The sequence below is a fragment of the Stegostoma tigrinum genome, chromosome 47 (assembly GCF_030684315.1).
Source record: "Stegostoma tigrinum isolate sSteTig4 chromosome 47, sSteTig4.hap1, whole genome shotgun sequence".
Taxonomy (NCBI): domain Eukaryota; kingdom Metazoa; phylum Chordata; class Chondrichthyes; order Orectolobiformes; family Stegostomatidae; genus Stegostoma; species Stegostoma tigrinum.
In genome coordinates, this window is record NC_081400.1 from 5,196,600 (window position 1) to 5,224,099 (window position 27,500).

Genomic DNA, 27,500 nt, shown 5'->3' on the forward strand with positions numbered 1-27,500 from the left:
AGGCCATTTGGCCCATCATGACAGCACCGGTCATCAAGCACCCATCCATTCTCATCCCACATTCTAGTCTGTACCCTTGTGCTCTTGCCTCAAATATTTTGTAAATAGAGGTTCCCACCTCTCACCGCGTCAGTTGCACATACCCAGCAGCTTCCAGGTGAATTCTGTCCTCCCTCACCTCGACAGCCCCCCTCAACCTTTCGTTCTTACCTTACAAACCATGCTGCAGCCCCCCCACCCCGCTAAATAACCGCTCTAAAGAGAGAAAGGTTTCTCCATATCTGCTCCATGTGTGCCCTTCGGAATCGCTGAATCCGAAACGTTAATTTCTGCTCTGTCTCCTCAGAAGCTGCCAGGCCCGCTGAGTTTCTCCAGCGAATTCAGCTTGTCGTTTCAGAGTCTGTTTTTTGTTCACTCGTGTGGTATGGGGGGGGGGGGGGGGGTGTGGTGGTGAGGTTCCTTCTTGAACCGCACCTGCTGTGTGTTGACCTTAGGGAGGGAATTCCAGGATTTTGACCCTGAAGGAATGGCCAATATATTTCCAAGTCAGGATGGTGTGGGGGGGGGGCTCGGAGGAGAACTTGCAGGAGGCTGGTGTCCCCATGTACCTGCTGCCCCTTGCCCCCTCCAGGGGGCAGAGGTCCCGGGTTTGGAAGGCGCTGACTTGGCGAGTCGCTGTAGACGGTACACACTGCTGCGACTGAGTGTTGGTGGCGGAGGGAGTGGGGGCTTGTGGATATGGTGCCCATCTGGTGGGGGCGGAGGGGGGGGGGGTGGTCCCGCTCTGTCCCTGGACAGTGTCAAGCTTCTCCAATATTTGTTGGAGCTGCCCCCATCCATGACAAGTTGGTGGGGGGGGGTGGGGGGGGCGGTATCCCTCATACTCCTGCCTTGTCGATGGTGGGACAGGGATTTGCAGGGGTAGGTGGGGAGAGTCCGGACGGGAGTTAGTCGCTGCAGGATTCCCAGCCTCTGACCTGCTCCTTGTAGCCCCCTGGGTTGATATGGGGCTGGGTCCAGCTCAGTTTCTGTTCAATGGTAACCCCCAGGATGTTGATGGGGTTTGGTGGGGGGGGAGCTGGGGGGAATTCAGTGGAGGTAACGCCATTCAATGTTAAGGGGGCAATGCTTAGATTCTCTCTCGGTGGAGACGGTCATAGCCTGGCATTTGTGTGGCACGAATGTTCCTTGCCATGTGCCACCCCAAGCCTGGATATGGTCCAGATCTTGTTGGATTTGAACACGGACTGCTTCAGTATCTGCACAGTCGCGAATGGTGCTGGAGATCATGCAATCATCAGCGAACTTCCCCGTTTCTGACCTTGCCATGGACGGAGGGTTATTTTTGCTTCGCGTGCGCAGTCCTTTGTTTCATATTGATTGGAACCTCCTTAGAGCAGAAGATTTGAATGGAGCTGTTTTTGTAAGGTGTGTTCAGGAGGGTTTCCTAATGCAGTACGTTGACAGGCCGACGAGGGGAGAGGCCATTCTAGACTTGGTGCTTGGAAACGAGCCGGGGCAGGTATCAGATCTTGTGGTGGGAGAGCATTTTGGTGATAGTGACCATAACTGCCTCACATTCTACATAGCTATGGAGAAGGAGAGGATTAGGCAAAATGGGAGGATATTTAATTGGGGAAGAGGAAGCTATGATGCGATTAGACATGAGTTAGGAAGCATGGACTGGGAGCAATTGTTCCATGGTAAGGGCACTATAGACATGTGGAGACTGTTTAAGGAACAGTTGTTGCGAGTGATGAATAAACATGTCCCTCTGAGACAGGCAAGGGGTAAGATAAAGGAACCTTGGATGACGAGAGTGGTGAAGCTTCTTGTGAAAAGGAAGAAGGTAGCTTACATAAGGTGGAGGAAGCTAGGGTCAAGTTCAGCTAGAGAGGATTACACGCAGGCAAGGAAGGAGCTCAAAAATGGTCTGAGGAGAGCCAGGAGGGGGCACGAGAAAGGCTTGGCAGAACGAATTAGGGAGAACACAAAGGCATTTTACACTTATGTGAGGAATAAGAGAATGGTCAAAGAAAGGGTAGGGCCGATCAGGGATAGCATAGGGAACTTGTGTGTGGAGTCTGAGGAGGTAGGGGAAGCCCTAAATGAGTATTTTTGCTTCTGTCTTTATGAAAGAAACGAACTTTGTAGTGAATGAAACCTTTCAAGAGCAGGTGTGCATGCTGGAATGGATAGAGATAGAGGAAGCTGATGTGCTGAAAATTTTGTCAAGCATTAAGATTGACAAGTCGCCAGGCCCGGACCAGATTTGTCCTTGGCTGCTTTGGAAACGAGAAATGCAATTGCTTCGCCACTTGCGAAGATCTTTGCATCCTCGCTCTCAACTGGAGTCGTACCTGAGGACTGGAGAGAGGGAAATGTAATTCCTCTCTTCAAGAAAGGAAATAGGGAAATCCCCGGCAATTACAGACCAGTAAGTCTCACGTCTGTCGTCTGCAAGGTGTTAGAAAGGATTCTGAGGGATAGGATTTATGACCATCTGGAAGAGCGTGGCTTGATTAAATGCAATCAACATGGCTTTGTGAGGGGCAGGTCATGCCTCACAAACCTTATCGAGTTCTTTGAGGATGTGACTAGAAAAGTTGATGAGGATCAAGCTGTGGATGTGGTGTATATGGACTTCAGTAAGGCATTTGATAAAGTTCCCCATGGTAGGCTCATTCAGAAGGTCAGGAGGAATGGGATACAGGGGAACTTAGCTGTCTGGATACAGAATTGGCTGGCCAACAGAAGACAGCGAGTGATAGTAGAAGGAAAATATTCTGCCTGGAAGTCAGTGGTGAGTGGTGTTCCACAGGGCTCTGTCCTTGGGCCTCTACTGTTTGTAATTTTTATTCATGACTTGGATGAGGGGATTGAAGGATGGGTCAGCAAGTTTGCAGACGACACAAAGGTTGGAGGTGTCGTTGACAGTATAGAGGGCTGTTGTAGGCTGCAGCGGGACATTGACAGGATGCAGAGATGGGCTGAGAGGTGGCAGATGGAGTTCAACCTGGATAAATGCGAGGTGATGCATTTTGGAAGGTCAAATTTGAAAGCTGAGTACAGGATTAAGGATAGGCAGTGTGGAGGAACAGAGGGATCTTGGTGTGCAGATACATAGATCCCTTAAAATGGCCACCCAAGTGGACAGGGTTGTTAAGAAAGCATATGGTGTTTTGGCTTTCATTAACAGGGGGATTGAGTTTAAGAGTCGTGAGATCTTGTTGCAGCTCTATAAAACTTTGGTTAGACCGCACTTGGAATACTGCGTCCAGTTCTGGTCGCCCTATTATAGGAAAGATGTGGATGCTTTGGAGAGGGTTCAGAGGAGGTTTACCAGGATGCTGCCTGGACTGGAGGGCTTATCTTATGAAGAGAGGTTGACTGAGCTCGGACTTTTTCATTGGAGAAAAGGAGGAGGAGAGGGGACCTAATTGAGGTATACAAGATAGTGAGAGGCATAGATAGAGTTGATAGCCAGAGACTATTTCCCAGGGCAGAAAAGGTTAACACGAGGGGTCATAGTTTTAAACTGGTTGGAGAAAAGTATAGAGGGGATGTCAGAGGCGGGTTCTTTACACAGAGTTGTGAGAGCATGGAATACGTTGCCAGCAGCAGTTGTGGAAGCAAGGTCATTGGGGACATTTAACAGACTGCTGCACATGCATATGGTCACAGAAATTTGAGGGTGCATACATGAGGTGCAATGGTCGGCACAACATCGTGGGTTGAAGGGCCTGTTCTGTGCTGTACTGTTCTATGTTCTATGTATCTCCCAGTTTCTCGTTCCAGGCAAGGCTACATCCTGTTGAATCGCTTGCGTGCCCTCCCCCGTGCTTTCGCAGCCTTTCCCCCGTAAAACAAAAGACTGGCGGACGTTGGCAATATGAAACAAACAGAAACAGAGCTTGCTGGAGACTCTCAGCAGGCCTGGCAGCATCTGTGGAGAGAGAAACATTTCTGACACTTTGAGTCCAGCTCTGAGTCTTTGACTAAGGACACGCACACGAAGGTCCCTTCATTGATTTCACTGATGTCGCTGGCCTGGCACAGCGTTTATTGCCCCATCCCGAACTGCCCCAGAGGGCAGTTCAAAGTCAACCACATTGCTGTGGGGCTGGAATCACGTGTAGGCCAGACAAAATAAGAATGGCAGTTTCCTGTCGTGAAGTACAATAGTGAACCAGATGAGTTTTTCTGAAAATCAGCAACGGATTCATGGGCGCCGTCAGATTCCTCATTCTTGGATTTGAACTGTATTCCCAGAACATCTCCCAGTATCTGTCTGGGTATCTCCTGCTCCCACCCCGTTTGCTCTGGTTTTCTCCCACAGACCAAGTTTGCGCAGATTAGGGTGGATTGGCCAGGCATAATTACCCCGTAGAGTCCAAGGTTGTGCAGGCTGGGTGGGTTAGCCATGCGAATTGCAGGATTCGAGGGACTGGATATGGGGGTGGGAATGGGTCTGGGTGGGATGTGCTTCCCAGGAGCGGTGTGGCCTGTTTCCACAGTGTAGGAATTCCAGAATTCTCCATTACCAGAGTCTCTGGGTTATCAGTCCTGTGAAGTTTCCACTAGGTCATCCCCTCCCCTTCTGAAGCAAGCAGTGTTCAGTATCAAGCGACCGCAACTCGAATCCCTACATTACGGCAAGGTGCCATCGGGTCCGAACTGAACATCCAAAGAGAATCACACACAGGCCCAGCACACTGCCCTATCTCCATAATCCAGCACCTAGAATGGCCAAAGTAGTACAGCCAACCCGCCCTAACCCGCACATCCCTGGGCACTATGGGACAATTTAGCACGGCCAACCCACCCTAACTCGCACATCCCTGGGCACTACGGGACAATTTAGCACGGCCAACCCACCCTAACTCGCACATCCCTGCGCACTACGGGACAATTTAGCACAGCCAATCCCACCCTAACCCGCACATCCCTGGGCACTACGGGACAATTTAGCACGGCCAATCCACCCTAACCCGCACATCCCTGGGCACTACGGGACAATTTAGCACAGCCAATCCACCCTAACCAATACATCCCTGGGCACTACGGGACAATTTAGCACGGCCAATCCCACCCTAACCCGCACATCCCTGCGCACTACGGGACAATTTAGCACGGCCAATCCACCCTAACCCGCACATCCCTGGGCACTACGGGACAATTTAGCACGGCCAGTCCCACCCTAACCCGCACATCCCTGGACACTACGGGACAATTTAGCACGGCCAATCCACCCTAACCCGCACATCCCTGGGCACTACGGGACAATTTAGCACGGCCGATCCACCCTAACCCGCACATCCCTGGGCACTACGGGACAATTTAACACGGCCAATCCACCCTAACCCGCACATCCCTGCGCACTACGGGACAATTTAGCACGGCCAATCCACCCTAACCCGCACATCCCTGGGCACTGCGGGACAATTTAGCATGGCCAATCCACCCAAATCCACACATCCCTGGGCACTACGGGACAATTTAGCACAGCCAATCCACCCAAATCCACACATCCCTGGGCACTACGGGACAATTTAGCACGGCCAATCCACCCTGTATTGCACATCTCTGGACTTTGGGAGGAAACCCACGCAGATACTGGGGGAGAACATGCAAACTCCACACGGACAGTGTCTCAAGGGTGGAATCGAACCTGGGTCTCTGGCGCTGCGAGGCAGCGGCAGAAGATACAGAAGCCTGAACACTCGCACAGTCAGGTTCAGGAACAGCTTCTTCCCGTCCGTTATCAGGCTGCTGAATGGACGCTAACCTCATGTGATGTAACCTTTTTGACCTGCACATCCTTTGCCTGCCTGTGATGGTGGCGGTATTATCACTGAATTGTTGACCCAGACAACGTTCTAGGGACCCGGGTTCAAATCAATGGCAGGCGGTGGGATTTGAATTCAATAAAATATCTGGAATTAAGAGTCTAGCAATGACCGTGAGTCCATTATTGGGGGGGAAACCCATCTGGTTCGCTGATGCCCTTCAGGGAAGGAAACCGCCATCCTGACCTGGTCTGGTCTACACGTGACTCCAGAACCACAGCAATGTGGTTGACACTGAAGTCCCCCTCTGGGCACACAGGGGTGGGGCAATAAATGCCAGGCCCCCCCGGCCAGCCGTGCCCTCCTTCTGTGAATGGATTTATAGGGAAAACACAAGTTTTTCACTGTATTTAGGTACATGTCACAATAAAATCAAAACCAAACCAAAATCACCGAGCCACCGCACCCCAAAATGCGCTCCCCTCATGCTTTCCAGGGTTGAGCCCCATCTGCTCAGCCAGTAGAGGCCCCCAAAACAGCAGAGGGAGGCCATTCAGCCCATCGGTTCTGCCATCCAATGAGGTCAAGGTTGTGCCCATTGGGAAAGGGGTTGTAAAATCAGGGGATTTTTACTGAGTGCTCTCACAGCCTTCCTGCCCGACAGGGGGAATGCCCTGAGAGGGCCAATGCGATGGGGTTAATGAAGGAGAAATTGGAGCTTTCAGGGCTGCCCCATGACCTGCTCCATCTCCTGGATCAAGACTCACCTGCCTCCTCAACCAAACCTGCTCATCCTCCGACCCCGCCCCCCCCGAATGAACCCTTTCCATTGGTCCTAACCATGTCAATCACCGCTTCTCTGCACGCCCATTGGTCAGTTGTGGCAACTGCCTTCGGGCCATCTTCCGGTCCGCCGCCACCACCACCACATCCGCGACTGCTGCCACCCGCCCATGGTTACACCTCCTATTGGCTCATGGGATGTCCGTCTCCGCGCAAGCCCATTGGTCAGATCTGAGAGACCCGCCCAACCAACATCCGGTCTGCTGCTCACCGCGTGCCATACACTTGTCGCCCCGCCTTCCAGGCGCTACATTGCCCATTGGCCCGCACCATGCCGATCACCGCCTCTGCGTACGCCCATTGGCCCGCCCACACCCGCCGCCAACTGTTTCTCGGCCGGCAGACGTGTCCTTTCCCCGCCAGCCTCCCCGCTTCCTATTGGCTGTAGAAATGACCATCACCGCAAGCACCCAGGTCCATTGGTCAATTGGTAATGCGACGCCCCCCCCTCCATTCATTAACTCACGTGCTTTGCCCCAACACGCAACAATCCGGTCCGTCCCCGGGCACATTCCCCCACAGATTTCCTGCGCAACCGCAAAGCCTGCCGGTGTGGAGCCACTGCCTCACAATTTTGTTTCCCAGCCAAAAGATTGTGTCCGTTTGTTGCACTTGTGTTGTCACTGTCTAGAGGGTTCGATGCAATGACAGTCTGTTTAAAAACGCCACTGTGGCTCTAAAAGGTTAATCAAAAACAACATCGGAACAGGAGGAGGCCATTCAGCCCCTTGAGCCTGTACCACCATTCAAAGGGATCATGGTTGAGCTGTAGCCTAACTCCATAGACCTGCCTTTGGCTCACACCCCTTTGCTTAACAAAAATTTATCTATCATAGAGTCATAGCAACATTACAGGGAGGCAATGACCTAGTGGTATTATCACTGGACTGTTAATCCAGAGACCTAGACAACATTCTGGGGATAACAAGGCGCAGAGTTGGATGAACACAGCAGGACAAGCGGCATCAGAGGAGCAATATTGCAGCCTTCCTGCTCCTATGATGCTACTTGGCCTGCTGTGTTCATCCAGCTTTACACCTTGTTACCCAAGATTCTCCAGCATCTGCAGTTCCTACTATCTCTGAAACAACATTCTGGGGACCTGGGTTCAAATCCCACCAAGGCAGACGGTGGATTTGTATTCAACCAATATTTGGAGTTAAGCGTCTAATGGTTCACAAGGGACGGAAACTGCCAACCTTACCTGGTCTGGCCTAAAATGAGACTCCAGACCCACAACAACGTGGTTTGCTCTGAACTGCCTTCTGAGCAATTAGGGATGGGCAATAAATGCTGCCCAGCCAGCGATGCCCTCATCCCATAAACCAATAAAGGAAAAAGTACGTGTGTATATACAGCACAGAATCAGAGCCTTCAGTCCAACTTGTCTACGTCGACCAGATATCCTAAATTGTTCTAGTGCAATTTGGCCCATATTCCTCTAAAGTCTTCCTATTCATTTACCCATAGAGATGTCTTTTAAATGTTGTAATTGTACCAGCTTCCACCGGCAGTTCGTTCCATAAACGCACCACCCTCAGCGTCAAAAAGTTACCCGTAACGTTGGGAAAATTAAGAACTGATCATCGACTTCAGAAAGGAGAACATGCACACCAACAGAACTGAGGTTGAAGAGCATCAAGTTCCTCCGAGTGATGATAACCGACTACCTATGCCGTAGACATCCCACGTAGATGCGATGGTCAAGAGGGCCTCTTCTTGCTCAGAAGGCTCAGGAAATCTGAGCATGTCCAATAAGGTCCCTCACCAATTTAGACAGGGGTGCCATAGAAAGCATACTGCTCTGGCCAGGACCATAAAAAAACTCGAGAGTTGTGTGCACAGCCCAGACCATCATGCAAGCCAACCTTCCATCCATTGACTCCATCTACACTTCCCGTTGCCATGGGAAGGCCGCCTGCATCAAAGACCCCTCCCACCCCCGTAATACTCTCTTCCAACCTTTTCCATCAGGCAGAGGTTTGAACACATGCACCAACAGGTTCAAGAACAGCTTCTTCCCTGCTGTTATTAGACTGTGAATGGACCTCTCCAATTTCAGATGTTGATCTGGCTTTTTATACCTTTTGCAGTCTAACCCCGTACGCCTCACTCAGTCTAAGCACCCTATGCTCTGTATGTCCTTGTTTGCTATGACCTGCCTGTACTGCTTGCAAACAAAATTTTCATTGCATTTAGGAACATATGACAACAATAAGTTAAATCAAATCAAAAACCTGATTCTGCATTACTACAACACCGCGGTCAGATATCAGAATATTCAGACAGCTAAAACAAGTTGCACAGGCCATCAGCAAGGCTTCAGGAGTGCCTGAACTAGGTGAAACATGCTGATAGTTCTGCACCCCCTCAGCACTGAGCCTCCAACAGTGTGGCAGTCCCTCAGGACTGAGCCTCCGACAGTGCGGCGCTGCCTCAGCACTGAGCCTCAGTGTACTCAGACTGGACTGTGCACTGTAAGCTCTGAAACATGGCTTGGACCTGTAACCTTGTGACTGCGCTGAGGTGGGGTGGTACCTTTCAATGGCTTCTCTCAATGTCTCCCTTGAACTGGACCAGGAACCCAGCATAATCTGACCTTAAACTCACCGAAGTCTGTAAAATATGCCATTAAGTGCCATGCAGGAGAGATAAATTGCTGACAAGATTCCCTCTTATGTACACACATGTAGAATAACACTCCAAAAATAAAGAATCGTCGGTAAAGATTTATTAAAAAACAAAGACAGATCACAATAAACAAGTATCAAAAGCTACGAAAACAGGAGATTGCATGGGGTACACTACATTCCAGGGCTCCGGATCTAAGGAGTCCTGTCAGTGAATTGGCTGGGGGTTACCCCAGGACGCAGGGTGTGCTCTTAACCCTGCACAGGGTTCAATAAAATGTCGCTTCTGGGGGAGCCACAGCGAGGCCTACAGCCACATGGCATGGTTAAGGATTCCGCCTGGGAGAGGAAATCGTGGGGTTATGGGTGGAACAGGGAGGAAAGCGAAGTTGATCTCATTGAATGGCAGAGCAGACCCGATGGGCCAAATGGCCTACATTCTGCTCCTACAGGGACAGAGAGTGTCTTACAAAAATGAGCAGCAGCAATAAGGTGAAATTAAAGTCTAGGTGCATTTTACAGCAGTCACTAATTACTGTGTCCCCCCCCGCCTTCCCGTTCCCCCTCTTTACACATACAGAAGGAAAAAAAAAGACAGACACATTGGCCTTGAGAACCAGTTGTGCAGTTGACTAGCAAGTTTGAATGGAGACGGCAGATCTTTGAAGTAAAGTGGCAGACAGATTCTCTCTCAACTAAAAGGACTCAATATGGTGGCTCAGTGGTTAACGCTGCTGCTTTATAGTGTGAGGGACCCGGGTTTGATTCCAGCCTCGGGTTCTGTATAGAGTTTGAACCTTTGCATTCCTGCTGCCCACCACCAACCTGTGTCTGTGAGGGTTTCCTCCCACAGTCCAAAACTGGGTGGGTTAGAGTGGACTGGCCGTGCTAAACTGCCCCGTAGTGTCCAGGGATGTGCGGGTTAGGGTGGGTTGGCCGTGCTAAATTGTCTCGTAGTGCCCAGGGATGTGTGGGTTAGGGTGGGTTGGCCGTGCTAAATTGTCCCGTAGTGCCCAGGCATGTGCAGGTTAGGGTGGATTGGCCGTGCTAAATTGTCCCGTAGTGCCCAGGGATGTGCGGGTTAGGGTGGGTTGGCCGTGCTAAATTGTCCCGTAGTGCCCGGGGATGTGCAGGTTAGGGTGGATTGGCCGTGCTAAATTGTCCCGTAGTGCCCAGGGATGTGTGGGTTAGGGTGGATTGGCCGTGCTAAATTGTCCCGTAGTGCCCAGGGATGTGTGGGTTAGGGTGGATTGGCCGTGCTAAATTGTCCCATAGTGCCCAGGGATGTGCGGGTTAGGGTGGATTGGCCGTGCTAAATTGTCCCGTAGTGCCCAGGGATGTGCGGGTTAGGGTGGGATTGGCCGTGCTAAATTGTCTCGTAGTGCCCAGGGATGTGCGGGTTAGGGTGGGATGGCCGTGCTAAATTGTCCCGTAGTGCCCAGGGATGTGCGGGTTAGGGTGGATTGGCCGTGCTAAATTGTCCTGTAGCGCCCAGGGATGTGCAGGTTAGGGTGGATGGGCCGTGGTAAATTGCCCCATAGTGACCAGGGATGTGCGGGTTAGGGTGGATTGGCCATGCTAAATTGTCCCGTAGTGACCAGGGATGTGCGGGTGAGGGTGGGCTTGGCCGTGCTAAATTGTCCCACAGTGACCAGGGATGTGCGGGTTAGGGTGGATTGGCCGTGCTAAATTGTCCCGTAGTGACCAGGGATGTGCGGGTTAGGGTGGGCTTGGCCGTGCTAAATTGTCCCACAGTGACCAGGGATGTGCGGGTTAGGGTGGGCTTGTCCGTGCTAAATTGTCCCACAGTGACCAGGGATGTGCGGGTTAGGGTGGATTGGCCGTGCTAAATTGTCCCGTAGTGACCAGGGATGTGCGGGTTAGGGTGGGATTGGCCGTGCTAAATTGTCCCGTAGTGCCCAGGGATGTGCGGGTTAGGGTGGGATGGCCGTGCTAAATTGTCCCGTAGTGCCCAGGGATGTGCGGGTTAGGGTGGGATGGCCGTGCTAAATTGTCCCGTAGTGCCCAGGGATGTGCGGGTTAGGGTGGGATTGGCCGTGCTAAATTGTCCCGTAGTGCCCAGGGATGTGCGGGTTAGGGTGGGATGGCCGTGCTAAATTGTCCCGTAGTGACCAGGGACGGACAAGCTAGTTGGGTCATTCATGGCAAATGCAGCATTAGAAGGGATGGGACTGGTTTGGGTGGGATGGTCTTTGGAGGTTTGGCACACACTTGATGGGCCGAATGGCCTGATGTAGGGGTTTCTACAATTCAGATCTTGTATCACAGCTGAACCCCAACCCACCAACCTCAAGGAGGGGAGGGCACTGTTAGGAAAACTAAAGATTCCAGAGCCAGCTGGGGATTAAAGGGCAGGTAAGGGCTCGAGAGACCGAATGGTCACATGTAAGTGGAGTTGAGTCCTGATTGGTCTCTCTGCTGCCCAACATTGAGCAGGAATTTTGGCGATTCGCACGGACAGACGGCAGAGGGAGGTCAGGCTGACATGGCGTGCAGAGTATCACAAGGTTAAAAGTGAGGTCGGGGCAGGACGCGGCTGAAGGTTGAAGCAGCTCGGCCCCTCTATTGGCAGACTATCACAACGCCACCGCTGCTCTGGCACACCCCTGGCCCTGGTGCCGCACAAATTCCTCTTTGACACGTTTTCTGAACCCGCTCCCTCCTCCGGCTGGTCGATACCTTCGGGAAACAGTCGCACCTCAGCTCAAGGCTTGTTCTCAGGGGATGAAAGGAGAATCCACGCGAACCATGCTCCGTAGCATCGGTCGCGAGAAGGAATCCCACGACAAGAAATGCAAAGAGCAGTGTGAGAAATCAAGCAGCGTCCGTCTTCCTGGTGTCCCTGGGCCCACCCCAGAAACACTCCACCAGTCTCAGCCTGAAAGTGAGCCCGAGCTGTTAGAAGCAGAGGTGAAGCGTGGGCTATTGTGCAGAGGGGCTTTGTCAGAGTGCTCTGGGTGGTCCAGGGTGGAGGTTGGAGGGGTGGGGAGGGGAAAGGTGGGGGCACAGTAGAACGTCCGGGACATCACAACCCTTCCAGCTCTTTCTTCGGCAACGGTCTCCTGAACAGCAGGATGTGAGGCTCTGAGGGAGAAAGACGCAGTGTGTTAGCATTTAAGAGGCAGCGCGACACCACGGCCGGGGGAAGGTGGGCGTGACACACAGACTATTGATCCGCAGGCACACGAGGGGATTTTAGGGATGGGCTAAAGATGACTGTTTCTGGTAGAGCCTTAATGGGGCGAGAGAGAGAACAGAGAGAGAGAGGACAGAGAGAGAGAGGACAGAGAGAGAGATAGGGAGGGGTCATAGGAGGCCGGCGGAGGCGACAGAGGTAGGGAGGGGGCGTAGGAGGCCAGAGGGGGTGACAGAGGTAGGGAGGGGGAGTAGGAGGCCGCAGGAGGTGACAGAGGTAGGGAGGGGGAGTAGGAGGTGACAGAGATAGGGAGGAGGTGTAGGAGGTCACAGAGTTAGGGAGGGGGTGTAGGAGGTCACAGAGTTAGGGAGGGGGTGTGTAGCTAGCTTTCAGCTGTGTTACCTGGCTCATGAATCATGTAGTGAATCCAGCCCGGGCTTTGCTGTACCCCCAAGTTCCTCCACTCGGTTTCAGACATGAGGTGAGTTTTGGGCACGAGCTTTGCAATCTTTTTGGGCAGCATGACATGACTGGAGTTAGAAAAAGAAAAAGAAAACAATGTGAACGCCCGAGTCCGAGTATTCAATCTCCGGGGGTCGGAACTGAGTCATGGTGTCAAGTGAAAGCCTCAAGTGAGGGGTGAACCTGGTAGAGGATCCTGGTATGAATCATAACAACGTGCCTGGACCTTCTCTGTCAACACTTGCTCCCTAATGAAGGCTATCCACCTTAAAATAAATCAAAAGAACCACAGATGCCAGAAATCTGAAACAAAAGCACGCAAAACACTGTGCGGTCTGCCAGCACCTGTGGAGGGAGAAGTCTGAGTTAACGTTTCGAGTCCAGTGTTTTGCTTGAGGTAGGGTCACTGGATTCTAAATATTTTCTCTCCCCACAATGCCGCCAGGTCCCCGAGTTTCCCCAGCAATTCTTATTACAGACTTTCAGCCGATTGGGAGCAACAACGGCGGTTCAGCGCTTAGCGCTGCTGCCTCACAGCACAAGGGGCCTGGGTTCGAATCTGCCCTCAGGCGATGGTGAGTGTGGATTTTGCTCGTTGTCACCCCATATCTGTGTGGGTTTCCTCCAGGTATCCCACCACAGTCCAAAGATCTGCACATCAGGTTGGATTGGTAAACTAATTTGCGCATAGTGCCCAGGGATGTTTAGGTTAGGGTGGACTGGCCATGGGAAATCACCCTGTAGTGGTACAGGCTAGGTGCGTTAGCCATGGGGAATGCAGGATTACAGGGATAGGGTAGGGGGGATGGTGATTCTGGGTGGAATATTCTTCAGAAGGTAGGTGTGAACCTGACTGGCCGAATGGTCAGTGGGGATTGAATGAAAACAAATTATTCTCATTGGTCAGCCAGTCAGTCAATCACTCACTTTCCACCACCCCTCCATTGGCTCTCTCTCTCTCCCTCTCTCTCTCTCACACACACATTCACACACACACACACAACATCCTTCTCTGAACTGCAAACACAAGCACCAAACAATCAGCTCAAGGAGTGACCAGTCAACCACTGTTGCAGCAACAGTCCCAATACAACACTGACAGTACTTCAAAAGGTCTGCATTGACGCAAGTTGTCTCTTCAGTTGTCTGTTCTGGATATCAAAATGCAAGGAAGAAATACTGTAGTGCTATAGGACATTTTACAACCACTGGGGAGTTTGAAAACATTTTGCACACCAATGAAGCTACTGTTCAAGTGGACTCACTGTCACATTGTAGGAAATACACCAGATCAACTTGCACACAGTGAGGACCCACGAGAAGCACCGTGCTCACAGGCTATATGTCCTCACTCCTGTAGCATTCATTGACAGATAAATATGAAGATATGATTCTGGAGATACCTGACCAACTCATTGTCAAAGCAATAAAGTATCTTAAAATCATTGATTCCCTGCAGTGTGGAAGCATCCCATTCAGCCTGAGGTTACACTGACCCTCTGAAGAGCATCCCACCCTGTCCATGTAAGCCTGCATTTATTATGGCTAATTGACCTAGCCTGGACATCCCTAGATACTATTGCCAATCTACCCTAACTTGCACAGCTTTGGATTGTGGGAAACTGGAGCATCCAGGAGGAACTCCATGCAGACACGGGGTGGAGAACGTGAAAACTCCACTCAGACAGTTGTCCGACGTGTGAAATTGAACCCGGGGTCCTGGTGCCATGAGATTGTAGTGCTAACCACTGAGTCACCGTGCTACCCCTTCTATTTTCATAGAAGGTATTGAAGTGGTAGGCAGCCCAAAGCTCCTGGGTCATTTTTGCGGTCAGAACATAGGGTATTCTGCAAAGCAGTCGTCCACTGCGCGCTGTGTCTCCCCAACGTTCAGGAGACCACATTGTGAACAGCGAATACAGTAGGAAGAGGAACAAAAGCAGAAGTTGCCAGGGAAGCTCATCAGGTCTGGCAGCAACTGTGAAAAAGAAACATCAAAGTTAACGTTTCGAGTCCGATCATCCTTTCTTAGAACAGTAGAAGAAACCTTGTCTGGGCCAGCGACTGGCGGAAGCTAGGCGGGATGTCAGCTCCAGGACTACAACTCCCGGCGGGCACTTCGAGCGGGAATCTGCCCTATCTAGATCACTGACTTCCGGCCGTTACCGGAAGCGAAGCTCAATGTCAGGACTACACCTCCCGGCGGGCTGCGCGTAGTGAATCAACCGGGGCGGTTTCCGGTGGGGGATGGAAGGGTCTTCGATCAAAGAGAAAAGAACACCCACAGTTTGTTTTAGAAAGAAAACGAGGAGACGCTCCATGAAGGGGAAGTGGAGATGGAAATCGCGAAGTCAAAGGGCCGCTGTGGAAGAGAGACGACGGGCCATTTTTTACAAAGACTCCTGAGGAATTTCTTTACGCGGTTGATCCTCTCCAACCCGCCGCCGCCCTGCTATCTCACCGGTATTCGTACTCGCCGTCATTGTACCGATCCGAGTAGTAAATCTCGTGTCGATCCATTTCCCAACCGCTGCTCTCCTTCCCAACTCCCACACTGCTACCTCTCGAACCGAACTAGCGCGCCCTCGCTCCTCATGGGCCGGCCGGTCCGTCAGTCATTCGCCAGCCCAGTGCCATTGGTCCGCGCGTGTCAGTCTCCCCGCCCCCTATTGGCCCGTGTGCGCCCCGCCACCCCTCCTTTGGACAGCTCGGAAGCACCCACCACCTTCGATTGGTCTACATCGCTGTCCATCTGCTTCTAACCCCGCCCACTACGGTTCCTCACCATGGATTGGACAGTGAGGCAGGCATGGCACGTCCATCCCACCCCACCCGCCGTCTTTTATAGGTTAGATTCGTCGGCCTGGCCGCACCCCCAGGAGTGGGACGGTCCACCAGCTGTCGACCCCGCCCATGTCTTCCATTATTGGGCGGCCTCCATTGGCCCAGCTCCCATTGGTGAAACTGTCTGTCACGTCCCAGCCCCGGCGTCTGATTGGTTTACTGCGTGCAGCCTGTCTCTTCCCGATTGGTCAGCTGAGCCATCAGACTGTCCGTCAATTCATTGTTCCCCCCCCCTTTATGTCCGCTGGCCGTCAAACAGCCCTTTGCTCCCAATCGTCGGATGGGCTGTCAGTCAAATAGAACGCGCCAACCAGCGGATAATCCCCCAATGTCGGCGGGGCCTAGCCACCATGAACGTTTCCAATTGGTTGACGCGGCTGTCTATCTTCCTTGCACGTCTTCCCTCTTGTTGATCATTGCTCCTGTCGGTCAGCGCCTGCTCTTCCTCTCATTGGTCAGTTTGTGTTCGCCGCCCTTCTCCCTTCGGTCATACTGTATTGAGACACCTCCAACGGCCGCCCTCGCATTGATAGGTCCCTGCCAGCGTCAGAGATGGCTGCACTCCCCACCCCCACAGCCCTCTGATTGGTCTATCCCTGCTGTCTGTCAGTCATATCCGCTCTCTATTGGTGACTATCGATGTCACTCGACACGCCCATTCCCCCACCCGGCCGCCCCTCCCCCATCGTTCAGGCTCCTGTAAATTAGCCTAGTCCCAGAATGTGGTTCAAAAAACGTTTAGCACTAACGTTTATAGAATTTATTCGTATTTTGTCTGTTTGTGAAAACTCTGCGAAAAAAATTACAACAGTTTGCAAAAGAAAGTTGTTCGTTAGAGTTCTTCAGAAAAGTCGTTTGCAAAAGTTCTGAGCAAAGGTTGATTATTAAACCTCTTTGCAAAAGTTCTTCATAAAGGTTCCTCACAAGAGTTGTTTCAAAGGTTTTTCTTTAAAGTGGTTTGCAAAAGTTCTGAAAAATAGTTTGCAAAAGCTTTCAAAAGCTGTTTGCAAAAGCTCTCAAACGTTTTTGCAAAAGTTCTCGAAAGTTCTTCACGAATGTTCTCAAAAGTTTTTTGCATACAATCTCAAAAGTTGTTTACAAACAATCTCAGAAGTAATTTGCCGAAGTCCTCAAAAGTTGTTTGCAAAAGTTCTCCGTCATACTCATTCGCAAAATTTGTTCACTAGATCTGCTTGCGAAAAGTTCATGAAGGTATTTGTTTGGAAACGCTGTTTGCAGAAGTTCTTCACAAAACCATTCAAGAAAAGTTCTTCTCGAATGTTGTTTGTCTGGGATCTGTGCTCAAATTCCTTAAACAATTTCTTGACAATACGTGCTCGGTGAAGTTTTCTGCAAATCTCTTGGTGCGGGTTTCCTCTGGGTTCACCCGTTTCCTCCCACAGTCCAAAGATGTGCAGGGTAGGTGGATTGGCCGTGCTAAATTGCCTGTCGCGTTTAGGGATGTGTAGATTAGATGGGTTATATGGGGATGGGTCTGGGTGAGATGCTCTGAGGGTCGTTGTGGGGCTGAAGGGCCTGTTTCCACACTTTAGGGATTCTCTGAAAAGTTGCTTACAAAAATTTTGCTTGAAGGTAGTCCGTGCTGACCCTGATACCATTTTTAAACCAATCCCAGATGGCATCAGTGGAGTGGCATCCCTGCCTGGTCCAGGATTGCTCCGCCCCTGTTTACCTTCTCTGCCTCTTTGTTTTGTTTTAATCCCTTTTTCTCTTTTAAGGTCTTTTCGGTGCCTTTGGTGTGGCACGTGTGTGTGTGCCCGCCTGTGCACAAGAGAGTGTGGGCGCAGCTTTTCAAGATGGCGGAGCCGGCAATGGTTGGCTTGTCTGCTCAAGACTGGCCGCACCCTTTCTTACCGCGCCCCCCCCCCAATTTTCTGTCTTCTTCTCTTCGTGTTCCTGACATTGTGGAGGGGCTGGAACAGCGTTGGTATGGACTCCTGGCTCTGTAGGCCCAAAATCGGCAGCAAGGCGTCAGCTGCAGTGATGAGTGGGCAAGGAGTCCTGATGGCAGTAGGCCCGGAGCGTGGACCTTGCAAAGGCCCAGAGCTGTACTTGGGACCTGGGGCTGATGAAGGTGAAATCTATCTTCTTTTTCTTATTTTCTTTTGTACCTCAAAAATGGGGCCACAGTGCAGCGACCGAACCCGTTTCCCAGTATCTCCCAAGTTATATGGACATTCAAATTAAGAGCGAGGGTGGGCCGTTCAGCCCCTCAAGCCTGTTCTGCCACATGATAAGATCATGGCTCATCTCTCAGACTTCCCTGCGGGCCTGAAGATAATCCTGTAGTCCCTTTAAAACATTAGCGAAGGCTTGCGTTGACATCCAATTCTGAAATTCTGTGGTTAATCAGCCTTTGTTTGACCCAGGCTTGGGCTTACAGTTAATTTCACTTGAGGAGATGATGCATGTGGATGGTTTTACAAACAGGATTCTAATTATGCTCGGTTTGTTGATAACGTGAATAAATAGCACGCTCTCTGTCTGCATTTTCTTCAACTACTTTTTTGACTGCTCTTTCAGCAGTCCCACCCAGTTCTGTTTGCTGTAAAGATATATTTTGGTGAATGTTGCCTTGTGCATTCCAATTTCCACTTGGTGTGGGAGTGGGGGAAAGGACTGGGTTCCCCCAACTATACTTACAATGGAATGGAGATTGATTTCTCATGTGCCTGTTAGCTTTCAGATGGTAGACTGGCCAACATGGGTATTAACATGTGCTTAATAAAAACCCAAAGAACTGCGGATGCTGTAAATCAGAAACAAAAATAGAAATTACTGGAAAAGCCACATTGGAAATGACAATGGCTTGTGAGGAAAAGTGTCGTAATGGTTTTTTGTTTGGTCGCTTTTCTGTTCCAGTACTCCTTTATAGGGATCTGAATCGACAATGATGGTTTAAGGTGAGAGGGGGAAAGATTTAAAAGGGACCTGAGGGGTAACTTTTTCACACAGAGGGTGGTGTGTGTATGGAAGGAGGAAGTGGGTGGGGGCTGGTACAGTTACAGCATTTAAAGGGCATCGGGATGGGGACATGGATAGGAAGGGGTTAGAGGGAAATGGGTGAAATGTTGGTAAATGGGACTCGATTTATTTAGGATATCTGGCTAGCATGGATGGATTGGACCAAAGGGTCTGGTTCCACGCTGTACAACACTGACTCCATAACTCCATTTGCCAGCATTTGCCCCCCATCCCTCTAACCCCTTCCTATCCATGTCCCCATCCTGATGCCTTTTAAATGCTGGAACTGTACCAGCCCCCACCCACTTCCTCCTTCCGCACACGCACCACCCTCTGTGTGAAAAAGTTACCCCTCAGGTCCCTTTCCCCTCTCACCTTAAACCTATGCCCCTCTAGTTTTGGACTCCCTGGGGAAAAAGACCATGTCTATTCCCCCTATCCATGCCCCTCATTGATTTTATAAACTTTTATAACGTCACTCCCTCCGCTCCTGATAATCCAGTGAAAAGACGAGTCCAGGCCCATCCAGACTCTCCCTATCGCTCAAACCCTCCCACATCATTGTAAATTTCTTCTGCACCCTTTCCAGTTTAGTAACATCCTTCCTGTAGCAGGGAGACCAGGATTGAATGCAGTATTCCCAAAGTGGCCCTAACCAATGTCCTGTACAGCCTCAACATGACCCTCCCAACTCCCTCTACTCAACGCACTGGCCAGTAAAGGCACACACTGAGTGTTGGTGGCGGAGGGAGCGGGTGCTTGTAATGTGGTGCCAATCCAGGCGGGGGGGGGGGGTGGGAGCTGCTCTGTCCCTGGATGGTGTCGAGCTTCTCGAGCATTTGTTAGAGCTGCCCCCCCACTGTCCAGGGCAAATTGGCCGGGGGTATTCCCTCACACTCCTGCCTTGTAAATGGTGGGACAGGGTTTTGGGGTGAGTCAGGAGGGGAGTCACTCGCTGCAGGATTCCCAGCCTGTGACCTGCTCTTGTAGCCCCCTGTGTTTATGGGGTGTAGTCACCCTCTATTTACAAACAGAGAGTCATAGAGTCATCCAGAATGGAAACAGACCCTTCAGTCCAACAAGTCCCTAATGCTAAACTAAACTAGTCCCACCTGCCTGCTCCTGGCCCATATTCCTCCAAATCTTTCCCTAACCATGTACTTATCCCAATGTCTTTTAAATGTTGTAACTGTACCCACATCCTCCACCTCCTCAGGAAGTCCATTCCACACACGGACCACCCTCTGTATAAGAAATGCCCCTCAGTCTTTTCTTTACATCTTTTTCCTCTCATCTTAAAAATGTGCTCCCTAGTCTTTAAATCCTACCCCCCCCCCCCCCCCCCCCCCCCAATTTAGGGAAAAGATGCCCATCATTTATCCTATCCACGCTCCTCATGATTTTATAAAATTCTATAGGGTCACCTCCCAGCTTCCTACGTTCCAGTGCAATAAAAGGTTTAGCCTATAACCCAAACTTTCCATACCCGGCAACATCCTGGTAAATCTCCTCTGAACCCTCTCCAGCTTGATAGTATCCTTCCTATAACTGGGCGACCAGAACTGGACACTGATCCAGCTCGGTCAGAGCCAGCTCCCAGAGCGAACAGAGCCTCTGACCCTCCTGTTTATATCTGTAAGCCAGGGCTCCCTGATTGGGGCTGTTAATTTAAACCAATCAGGGAACTCAGATTCTATGAGGTCCACCTGGCCGACCTCATTCCAAACCCGACCATATTGGTACCGGTGCAACAGAGAGACGGCAGGAGAAGTGGATATAGGCCAGAGAGTCAGGAGCGATCTTTTGTCGGGTAAGGAATGAAGGGCTTCAGAAAAGGCCATTCAGCCCATCAAACAGCGACTAAAATGGCCAGTGGGCAAATGGGGAGAGTGAAAACGTACAGGCCTGGGTGTTAGGATACCACACATCCTTGAAAGACAACCACAAGGAGGGCAGCATGCGAGTTGGAGGGATGGGGTGGGAGGGATGAGTTTAGAAAGGAGGGACTTTTTTTTGAGGCACTGGGCCTCTGGAAGGAGACAGGAGGTTTCGAAACTGTCGGGGAGAGGCGGGACAAAGTGGCAAGCTTTTTCGAGAAGCCAGCACCGCTCCGCTGGCCAGAATGGCCTCCTGTGCTGTCGGATTTGATTTGACTTTTATATGATCCATTCAGTCTGCCTTAACAGTCTAGTTCAGTCCCTGTACCCTCTAATATTCTCTGACAAAACAGCTCATCATCCCGTTTTTAAAAATAGTTCACAGACTCTTTCAACAACCAGTCTTTCCCGCTAATGACATAAGGCCTGAAGAAATTATTTTGAGCTCTCCTTTAATTATTTTCTCATTATCATATTTTTAAATTTGCTTCCCCCTCAGTTAGTGTGAATACTCCCCCGTTATTTATGCTGTTGTAACCTCACTAGCCCTTCTCAAACCTCTCCTTGCAGCTAATGCCATAAATAACAGTGTATTCTCACAGACATGTCGTCATAGTTGGTGGAGGAAGCTTGACCTGCTTTGGAAATGGACACAAAACAGCCTTTATTGGTCAGTGCGTTGAGTAGAGGGAGCTGGGAGGGTCATGTTGCGGCTGTACAGGACATTGGTTAGGGCCGCTTTGGGAACAGTGTGTTCAATCCTGGTCTCCCTGCTACAGGAAGGATGTTGTGAAAGGGTCAGGAAAGATTTACAGGGATGTTGGAGGGTTTGAGCTACAGGGAGAGGCTGGGGGTGTTTTCCCCGGAGCATCGGAGGCTGAAGGGGGGACCTTATAGAGGTTTATAAAATCAATGAGGGGCATGGATAGGGGGGATAGACAAGGTCTTTTCCCCCAGGGGTAGGGGAGAGTCCAAAACTAGAGGGGCATAGGTTTAAGGTGAGAGGGGAAAGGGACCTGAGGGGTAACTTTTTCACACAGAGGGTGGTGCGTGTATGGAACGAGGAAGTGGTTGGGGGCTGGTACAGTTACAGCATTTAAAAGGCATCAGGATGAGGACATGAATTGGAAGGATTTAGAGGGACAAGGGGCAAATGCTGATGAAGGGACACCTGGCCAGTGTGAGTGAATTTGGCTAAAGGTTCTGTTTCCATGCTTTTATGAAGATACAGAGGAGATTGGTGCTGCTAAATTGTCCCGTAGTGCCCAGGGATGTGCGGGTTAGGGTGGATTGGCCGTGCTAAATTGTCCCGTAGTGCCCAGGGATGTGCGGGTTAGGGTGCATTGGCCGTGCTAAGTTATCATGTAGTGCCCAGGGATGTGCGGGTTAGGGTGTGTTGGCCGTGCTAAATTGTCCCATAGTGCCCAGGGAAGTGCGGGTTAGGATGGGTTGGCCGTGCTAAATTGTCCCATGGTGCCCAGGGATGTGCGGGTTAGGGTGGATCGGCCGTGCTAAATTGTCCCCGTAGTGCCCAGGGATGTGCAGGTTAGGGTGGATTAGCCACGGAAAATGCAGGATTACAGGGATATGGTTGATGGCTGGATCTGGGTGGGATGCCACATGTTTGGTGCAGAGTTGATGGGACAAATGCCCTCTTCCTGCCCTGTAGAGATTCCACGAAAAGCTGTGCAGACCTCACTCCTCTCAAATCCAGCCACCAACCTGATTAAGTGTCCCTCAGAATCTTTCCAGCGAACTGTCTGTGATCTGTCGCCAGAATAGGGAGAGTAAAACTCTTCGCAGCACATGGTGTAACCTCACCCGTGTCCTGTCCAGATGTCACTAACCTTCTCTAATCCTCACACACCATCCTGTTCGCAATAATGATGCTCACAAGTGATTTCCCTCCCAATAAGTGTCATAACAGTGCACTAAGGGCAGATCCAGCAGAAATAGGAACAGAAAATAGGTGGGGTGGGCCATTCATCCCCTTGAGTCTGCTTTCCCAATCAGTTGGGGTAGTGCTGTAGAACAGCGGTTTCAGGTACATAATTGTTTGAAGTTTGTGTCACAGGTAGACAGGGGGGTTAAGGAGGCGTTTGTCACACTTACCTTCATCGCTCAGACCCTTTGAGTGTCGGAGTTGGGGACGTCATGTTGAGGTTGTACAGGGACCTGGGTGAGGGTCTTCTGGAGCACTGTGTCCTGTTCTGGTCTCCCTGTTACAGGAAGGATGTTATTAAACTGGAGAGGGATCAGAAGAGATTTACCAGGATGTTGCCAGGTATGGAGGGTTTGAGTTATCAAGAAAGACTGGGATTTCTTTCACTGGAGTATAGGAGGTGACCTTATAGAAGATTATAAAATCATGAGGGGCACGGATAGGATTAATAACTTATGTCTTTTCCCTAGGATGGGGATATTTCAAGACTAAGGGGCACATTTTTAAGGTGAGAGGAGAGAAAAATTCAAAGAAGACAATGAGAAGCAAATATTTTTTGTGGAAATATGCTTGTGGAATTCATTGCCGCAGAGTGCAGTGGAGGCCGGGACGTTGGATGCCTTCAAGGCAGAGGTCGACAAATTCTTGATCTCGGAAGGAATCAAGGGCTACGGGGAGAGTGCAGGGAAGTGGTGTTGAAATGCCCATCAGCCATGATTTAAATGGTGGAGTGGGCTTGATGGGCTGAATGGCCTTACTTCCACTCCTATGACTTATGGTCTTATTTTACACAGAGGGTGGTTTGTGTGTGGAATGAACTTCCTGAGGAAGTGGTGGATGTGAACACAGTTTTGAAAGATATTTGGACGTGAATTGGAGGGATATGGGCCAGGAGCAGGCAGGTGAGACTAGTTGAGTTTGGGATTAGGGTTGGCACCGACTGGTTGGACCGAAGGGTCTGTCTCCGCGCTGTATGACTGTATCTCACTCAGTCCCCTGTTCCCCGTTTTGACCCTAAGGTCCAAACCTAACTCTTTCTTGAGAATCCTCTCTCCCTATTTATTCAAGAACCCTGTCCCCATCCCCCTCTCTGATGAAGGGTCTCGGCCCGAAATGTCAGCTTTGGTGCTCCTGAGATGCTGCTTGGCCTGCTGTGTTCATCCAGCTCCACACTTTGTTATCTTGGATTCTCCAGCATCTGCAGTTCCCATTATCACTATCCTTCTTGAGAATACTCAGTGTTCCTGCCCTGACCGCTGTCTGTGACAGAGAATTCCACATGCTCCCCCACTCAGTGAACGAAGACATTTCTCCTCATCTCAGTCTGAACCCCTAAACTCCCGTCTCATGTAGTCTGTGACACCCCCCAACATCATAAACTTTCTGCTTGCCTGTCCCCCGTCTAGTCTTGTTAGAACTGTACAGGTTTATAGGAGGTATCCCAACCATTGTTCTAAACTCACAGTGAATTTAGTCCAAGCCAATCCGGTCTCTCTCCCTACAAGAGTCTTGTCATTCCCAGGGATCCAGTCTTTTGTTGGTCTCCCTTTATAGCCGGAATATCCTTCCTGGCGTAAAGGAGACCAAAACTGCACACAACACTCCAGCTGTACAATTGCAGAGAGACTTCACAGTTCCCGTACTCAAATCTTCTTCCAATGAAGGCCGATGTCCCATTTGCCTTCTGCTACTCCTCACTTCCATTCTCGCTCTGGCGAAAAGTTGGCGTCTAATTTAAAAAAAAAATTGGTGGACACAATGCCAGCAGGTCTTGGCGGAAAGGAAGAAAGAAGGAAAGCTTTGTTTTTTTTTAGAAAAGATCCAACTGTGAAGGCGCCATTCCTCAAAGAAACAAAACAGTCCATTGATCAACTGAGAGAATTGCGGATGCTGTAAATCAGGAACAAAACCAGAAGGTGCTGCTGGAAAAGCTCAGCAGGTCTGGCAGCATCTGTGGAGAGAATTCGGGGTTGATGTTTTTGGGTCTGGTGACCCTTCGTCAGAACAGAGGAATCCATAAGCCTAACTCCGAAAACAGGCAAGACATGAAAACCGAATAATACCAGATGTGGGATATCTGGATGAAAAAACAGGAAGTGCGGGGCTGGAGGGTTTGCGTTGTAAGGAGAGATTCCCCCTCACAAATTCAAAGTCTCTCCCTCTAAGCCTTGAATATCCTGAATGACCCAGCACTGTCCGCTGAAGAATTCCACGGATTCATCCCTCTCCGAAAAAAGCACGAGGTCAAGGCTGGACAATGCTGATGGGAAAGCAATGGGGGCCGTGATCGTATGTTCGTGAGACATGAAGGGTCAAGTGGACTAACTGTGCTCCTGTGCTAGAGCAAGTCTGTTCTGCCCTTCAGTGCACTGCCTCCTAGCCACAGCTACCCATCTCCCTCTTGGTTCTGTAACCTTTAAACTGACAAAGATCTCTGCTTCAGTGTCCTGTTTCCAGCCAGCAACATGGTGTGCAAGAGTCCCAGATCTCCATGTGGGCTGAGGGACGTTTTATATCTTTACCCCTCATTCCAGATTCCAACATCTCCCCCTTCCCCCCCCCGCTGACCCACCACCAATTCCAATCCCCACACTCGCCACCCGCTCACAAACTATACATCCCCGACTCCACCCCAAACACCCATCCTTCAATCCCCCACAACCTATCCCCCCATTCCTCACCCCACACCCCCATTCCCTGACCCAACACACTCCCATCTTCCATTCCCCACCCCAGCATCACTCCATTCCCCACTCCACACACTGCCGATCCATCATTCCCCACACCCACATCCCCTCCATTCTGCCATTTCCCACTCCACACTCCTGAGCCCGCACACCCCCATCCTCATAATTCCCCCACCCCAACACCTCATTCCCCACACTCCGATCCCCTCCATTCTGCCACCCCCCACTCCCGACCTCCCACACCCCCAACCCCATAATTCCCCCACCCCACACACCCCATTCCCAATTCCCCCATCCCACATTCCCCACAACCCCATCCTCATTCTCCACCCACCCACCCACAACTCGATTCCCCACCACCCCCATTCCCTACCCCCTACACCAGCACTCCATCCCTCACCCCAGCCCCCACTCCCACACCCCCATCTCCTCCATTCTGCCACACCCACTTCCGAGCCCTCAGTCCCCCAAACCCATTGTTCCCACACTCCCACCCCAACAAACCCCATTCCCACTTCCACCATCCCTCATTCCCACTGCCCCCACAACCTCATCCCCCATTCCCCCACCCCACACAACCCCATCCTCATTCTCCACATCCCCACAGCCCATCCCCCATGTCCTCACACCACACACGTCCATTCACCACTCCCCACATCCCCATCCTCCATTCCACCACCTCACACACCCCCCGCCCCTATTCCTCTCCTCTCATCCCCATCCTGTACATTCTACAATTCCCCACTCCCTATCCCCATATTCCCTGAAAGTCCATTCACCCCATCCCCCCATTCCCACATCCTCCAATACCCCATCCTTGCATTCTCCACATTCCCCTATCCCACCATTCCCCAAACCCACCATTTCCCCACTTCCCCATGCTCCATTCACCCATCCCCATTCTATCCCTTCCTCCGTGTCCCATCCACAATTCCTCCACCACCCCACCCTCATTTCCCACATCTTCCCATTCCAACCATTCCCCAATCCCATCACCCCATGCCTCATTACGACATACCTCACCCCCCAATCTCCTATTCCCCCAATTCCCCATCCATCACATCTCCTATTCCACCCATTCCCCACCCCAATTTCCCCCCACATTCCTCAATCCCCATCCCCTCATTCCTCATTGCCCCAATCCTCCATCTCCCGTTTATCCCATCCCCACCAGTATTCTCAAACCCCCATTTTCCATTCCCCATTCATCCCATCCCCCCAATCCCCCATCCCATTATCCCTCAATTCCCATTTCCTCAACATCACTCCCGCGTTCCGCATCCCATTCCCTCCATTCCCCATTGCCCCAATCCCCCGTTTATCCCACCCCAATTCCCCATTCATCATTCATCCCATCCCCAATCCCCCCATTCCCCCACCCGACATCCCTCAATTCCCATTTCCCTAACCCCATTCCCACATCCCCTCATCCCATTCCCCCATTCCCCGTTGTCCCAATCCACATTCCCCTGTTTAACCCATCCCCATGCCCCCATTCTCAATCCCCCATTCAATCCATCCTCCAATTCCACCCATTCCCCACACCCTCATTCCCCAGGCACCCATTTTCCCATCCTGCCATTCCCCAAAGCCCAATTCCCCAATCCCCCATTCCCCAATGCCTACATTGCCCCATTCCTGCATCACACCATTCCCCGTCACACCATGCCCCATTCTGCCATCACCCCACTCCACCATAGCCCCATTCCCCTTCACCTATTCCCTATCCCCACACTTCCCAACTTGCCATTCCCCATTCACCCCATAGCCCGTTCACCTTCATCCCCCAGCCACAATTCTCCCAATGCCCCATCCCTCCCTGTTCCCACACCCCTCCATTTCTCATTTCCCCAACTCAACCTCGCCCACATGCCCCCAAGGGACAGTCGGGGAGGCATAGCGTTGTGGCTGGGGTGGGGGGGGGTGGAAATATAAGGCACCATTGATTGACAGATGAGCTCGACAAGCCCCCAAAGGGCGGGGTCACCCGCGTCAATCAATCACTGGGCCCTCCCCTCACGTGATGCAATTGCAATGCGCTCCAAGCGAGGGGCGGGGCGTTGAGTGTTTCTAGGCTCCCCATGGGGGCGGTACGTTAACTGTGTCCAGGCTCCCCGGGATGGGCGGGGCTTTGGATGTTCAGAGGCTCACCGAAGGGGCGGAGCGTAGTCGGTTTCCAGGCACCCACGGGGAGGGAAGGAGAGGGGGCGGGGTCAGGAGTGAAGGGTCAGAGAGCGGGAGAGAAGCTGGAGCTCGATCCGGGTAAGCAACTGTATAGAATCCA

At 51.3% G+C, this 27,500-nt stretch overlaps 3 protein-coding genes across 6 annotated transcripts in view; 1 reads left to right on the plus strand and 2 right to left on the minus strand.

Annotated features, from left to right (window-relative positions):
- The window catches only part of flad1 (flavin adenine dinucleotide synthetase 1), a 22,579-nt gene extending 15,865 nt beyond the window's left edge, over window positions 1-6,714 (minus strand). Inside the window, exon 1 of the mRNA XM_059643047.1 lies at window positions 6,642-6,714. Within this exon, the coding sequence (XP_059499030.1) occupies window positions 6,642-6,691 (50 nt within the window). The 5' untranslated portion in view covers window positions 6,692-6,714. The remainder of the gene's footprint in view (window positions 1-6,641) is intronic.
- A 2,627-nt stretch (window positions 6,715-9,341) lies between these two features.
- Window positions 9,342-15,465, minus strand: LOC125449787 (cyclin-dependent kinases regulatory subunit 1-like). Its single transcript, XM_048525687.2, has 3 exons — window positions 15,343-15,465; window positions 12,822-12,949; window positions 9,342-12,367 (listed from the first exon to the last, which is right to left on the minus strand). Exons 1-3 carry the CDS (start codon window positions 15,399-15,401, stop codon window positions 12,309-12,311), a joined length of 246 nt encoding a protein of 81 aa, XP_048381644.1. The 5' UTR covers window positions 15,402-15,465; the 3' UTR covers window positions 9,342-12,308.
- Window positions 15,466-27,373: 11,908 nt separating this feature from the next.
- The window catches only part of shc1 (SHC (Src homology 2 domain containing) transforming protein 1), a 181,610-nt gene continuing 181,483 nt past the window's right edge, over window positions 27,374-27,500 (plus strand). The window contains exon 1 of one of the 4 annotated variants that reach the window (XM_059642998.1): window positions 27,374-27,478. The gene's annotated coding sequence lies outside the window, so the exon portion shown is untranslated. The remainder of the gene's footprint in view (window positions 27,479-27,500) is intronic. The other 3 variants (XM_059643002.1, XM_059643000.1, XM_059643003.1) reach the window with 3 other exon arrangements.

Bases quoted from the DNA above. Each gene is read 5' to 3' on its own strand.
- LOC125449787 (XM_048525687.2), bottom strand. From the start codon at position 15,401: ATGGATCGACACGAGATTTACTACTCGGATCGGTACAATGACGGCGAG. The intron at 12,950-15,342 runs GTGAGATAGCAG...TTCTAACTCCAG, and splicing joins GACGGCGAGTACGAATACCG to TCATGTCATGCTGCCCAAAA. The intron at 12,368-12,821 runs GTAACACAGCTG...TTTCTCCCTCAG, and splicing joins CTACATGATTCATGAGCCAG to AGCCTCACATCCTGCTGTTC.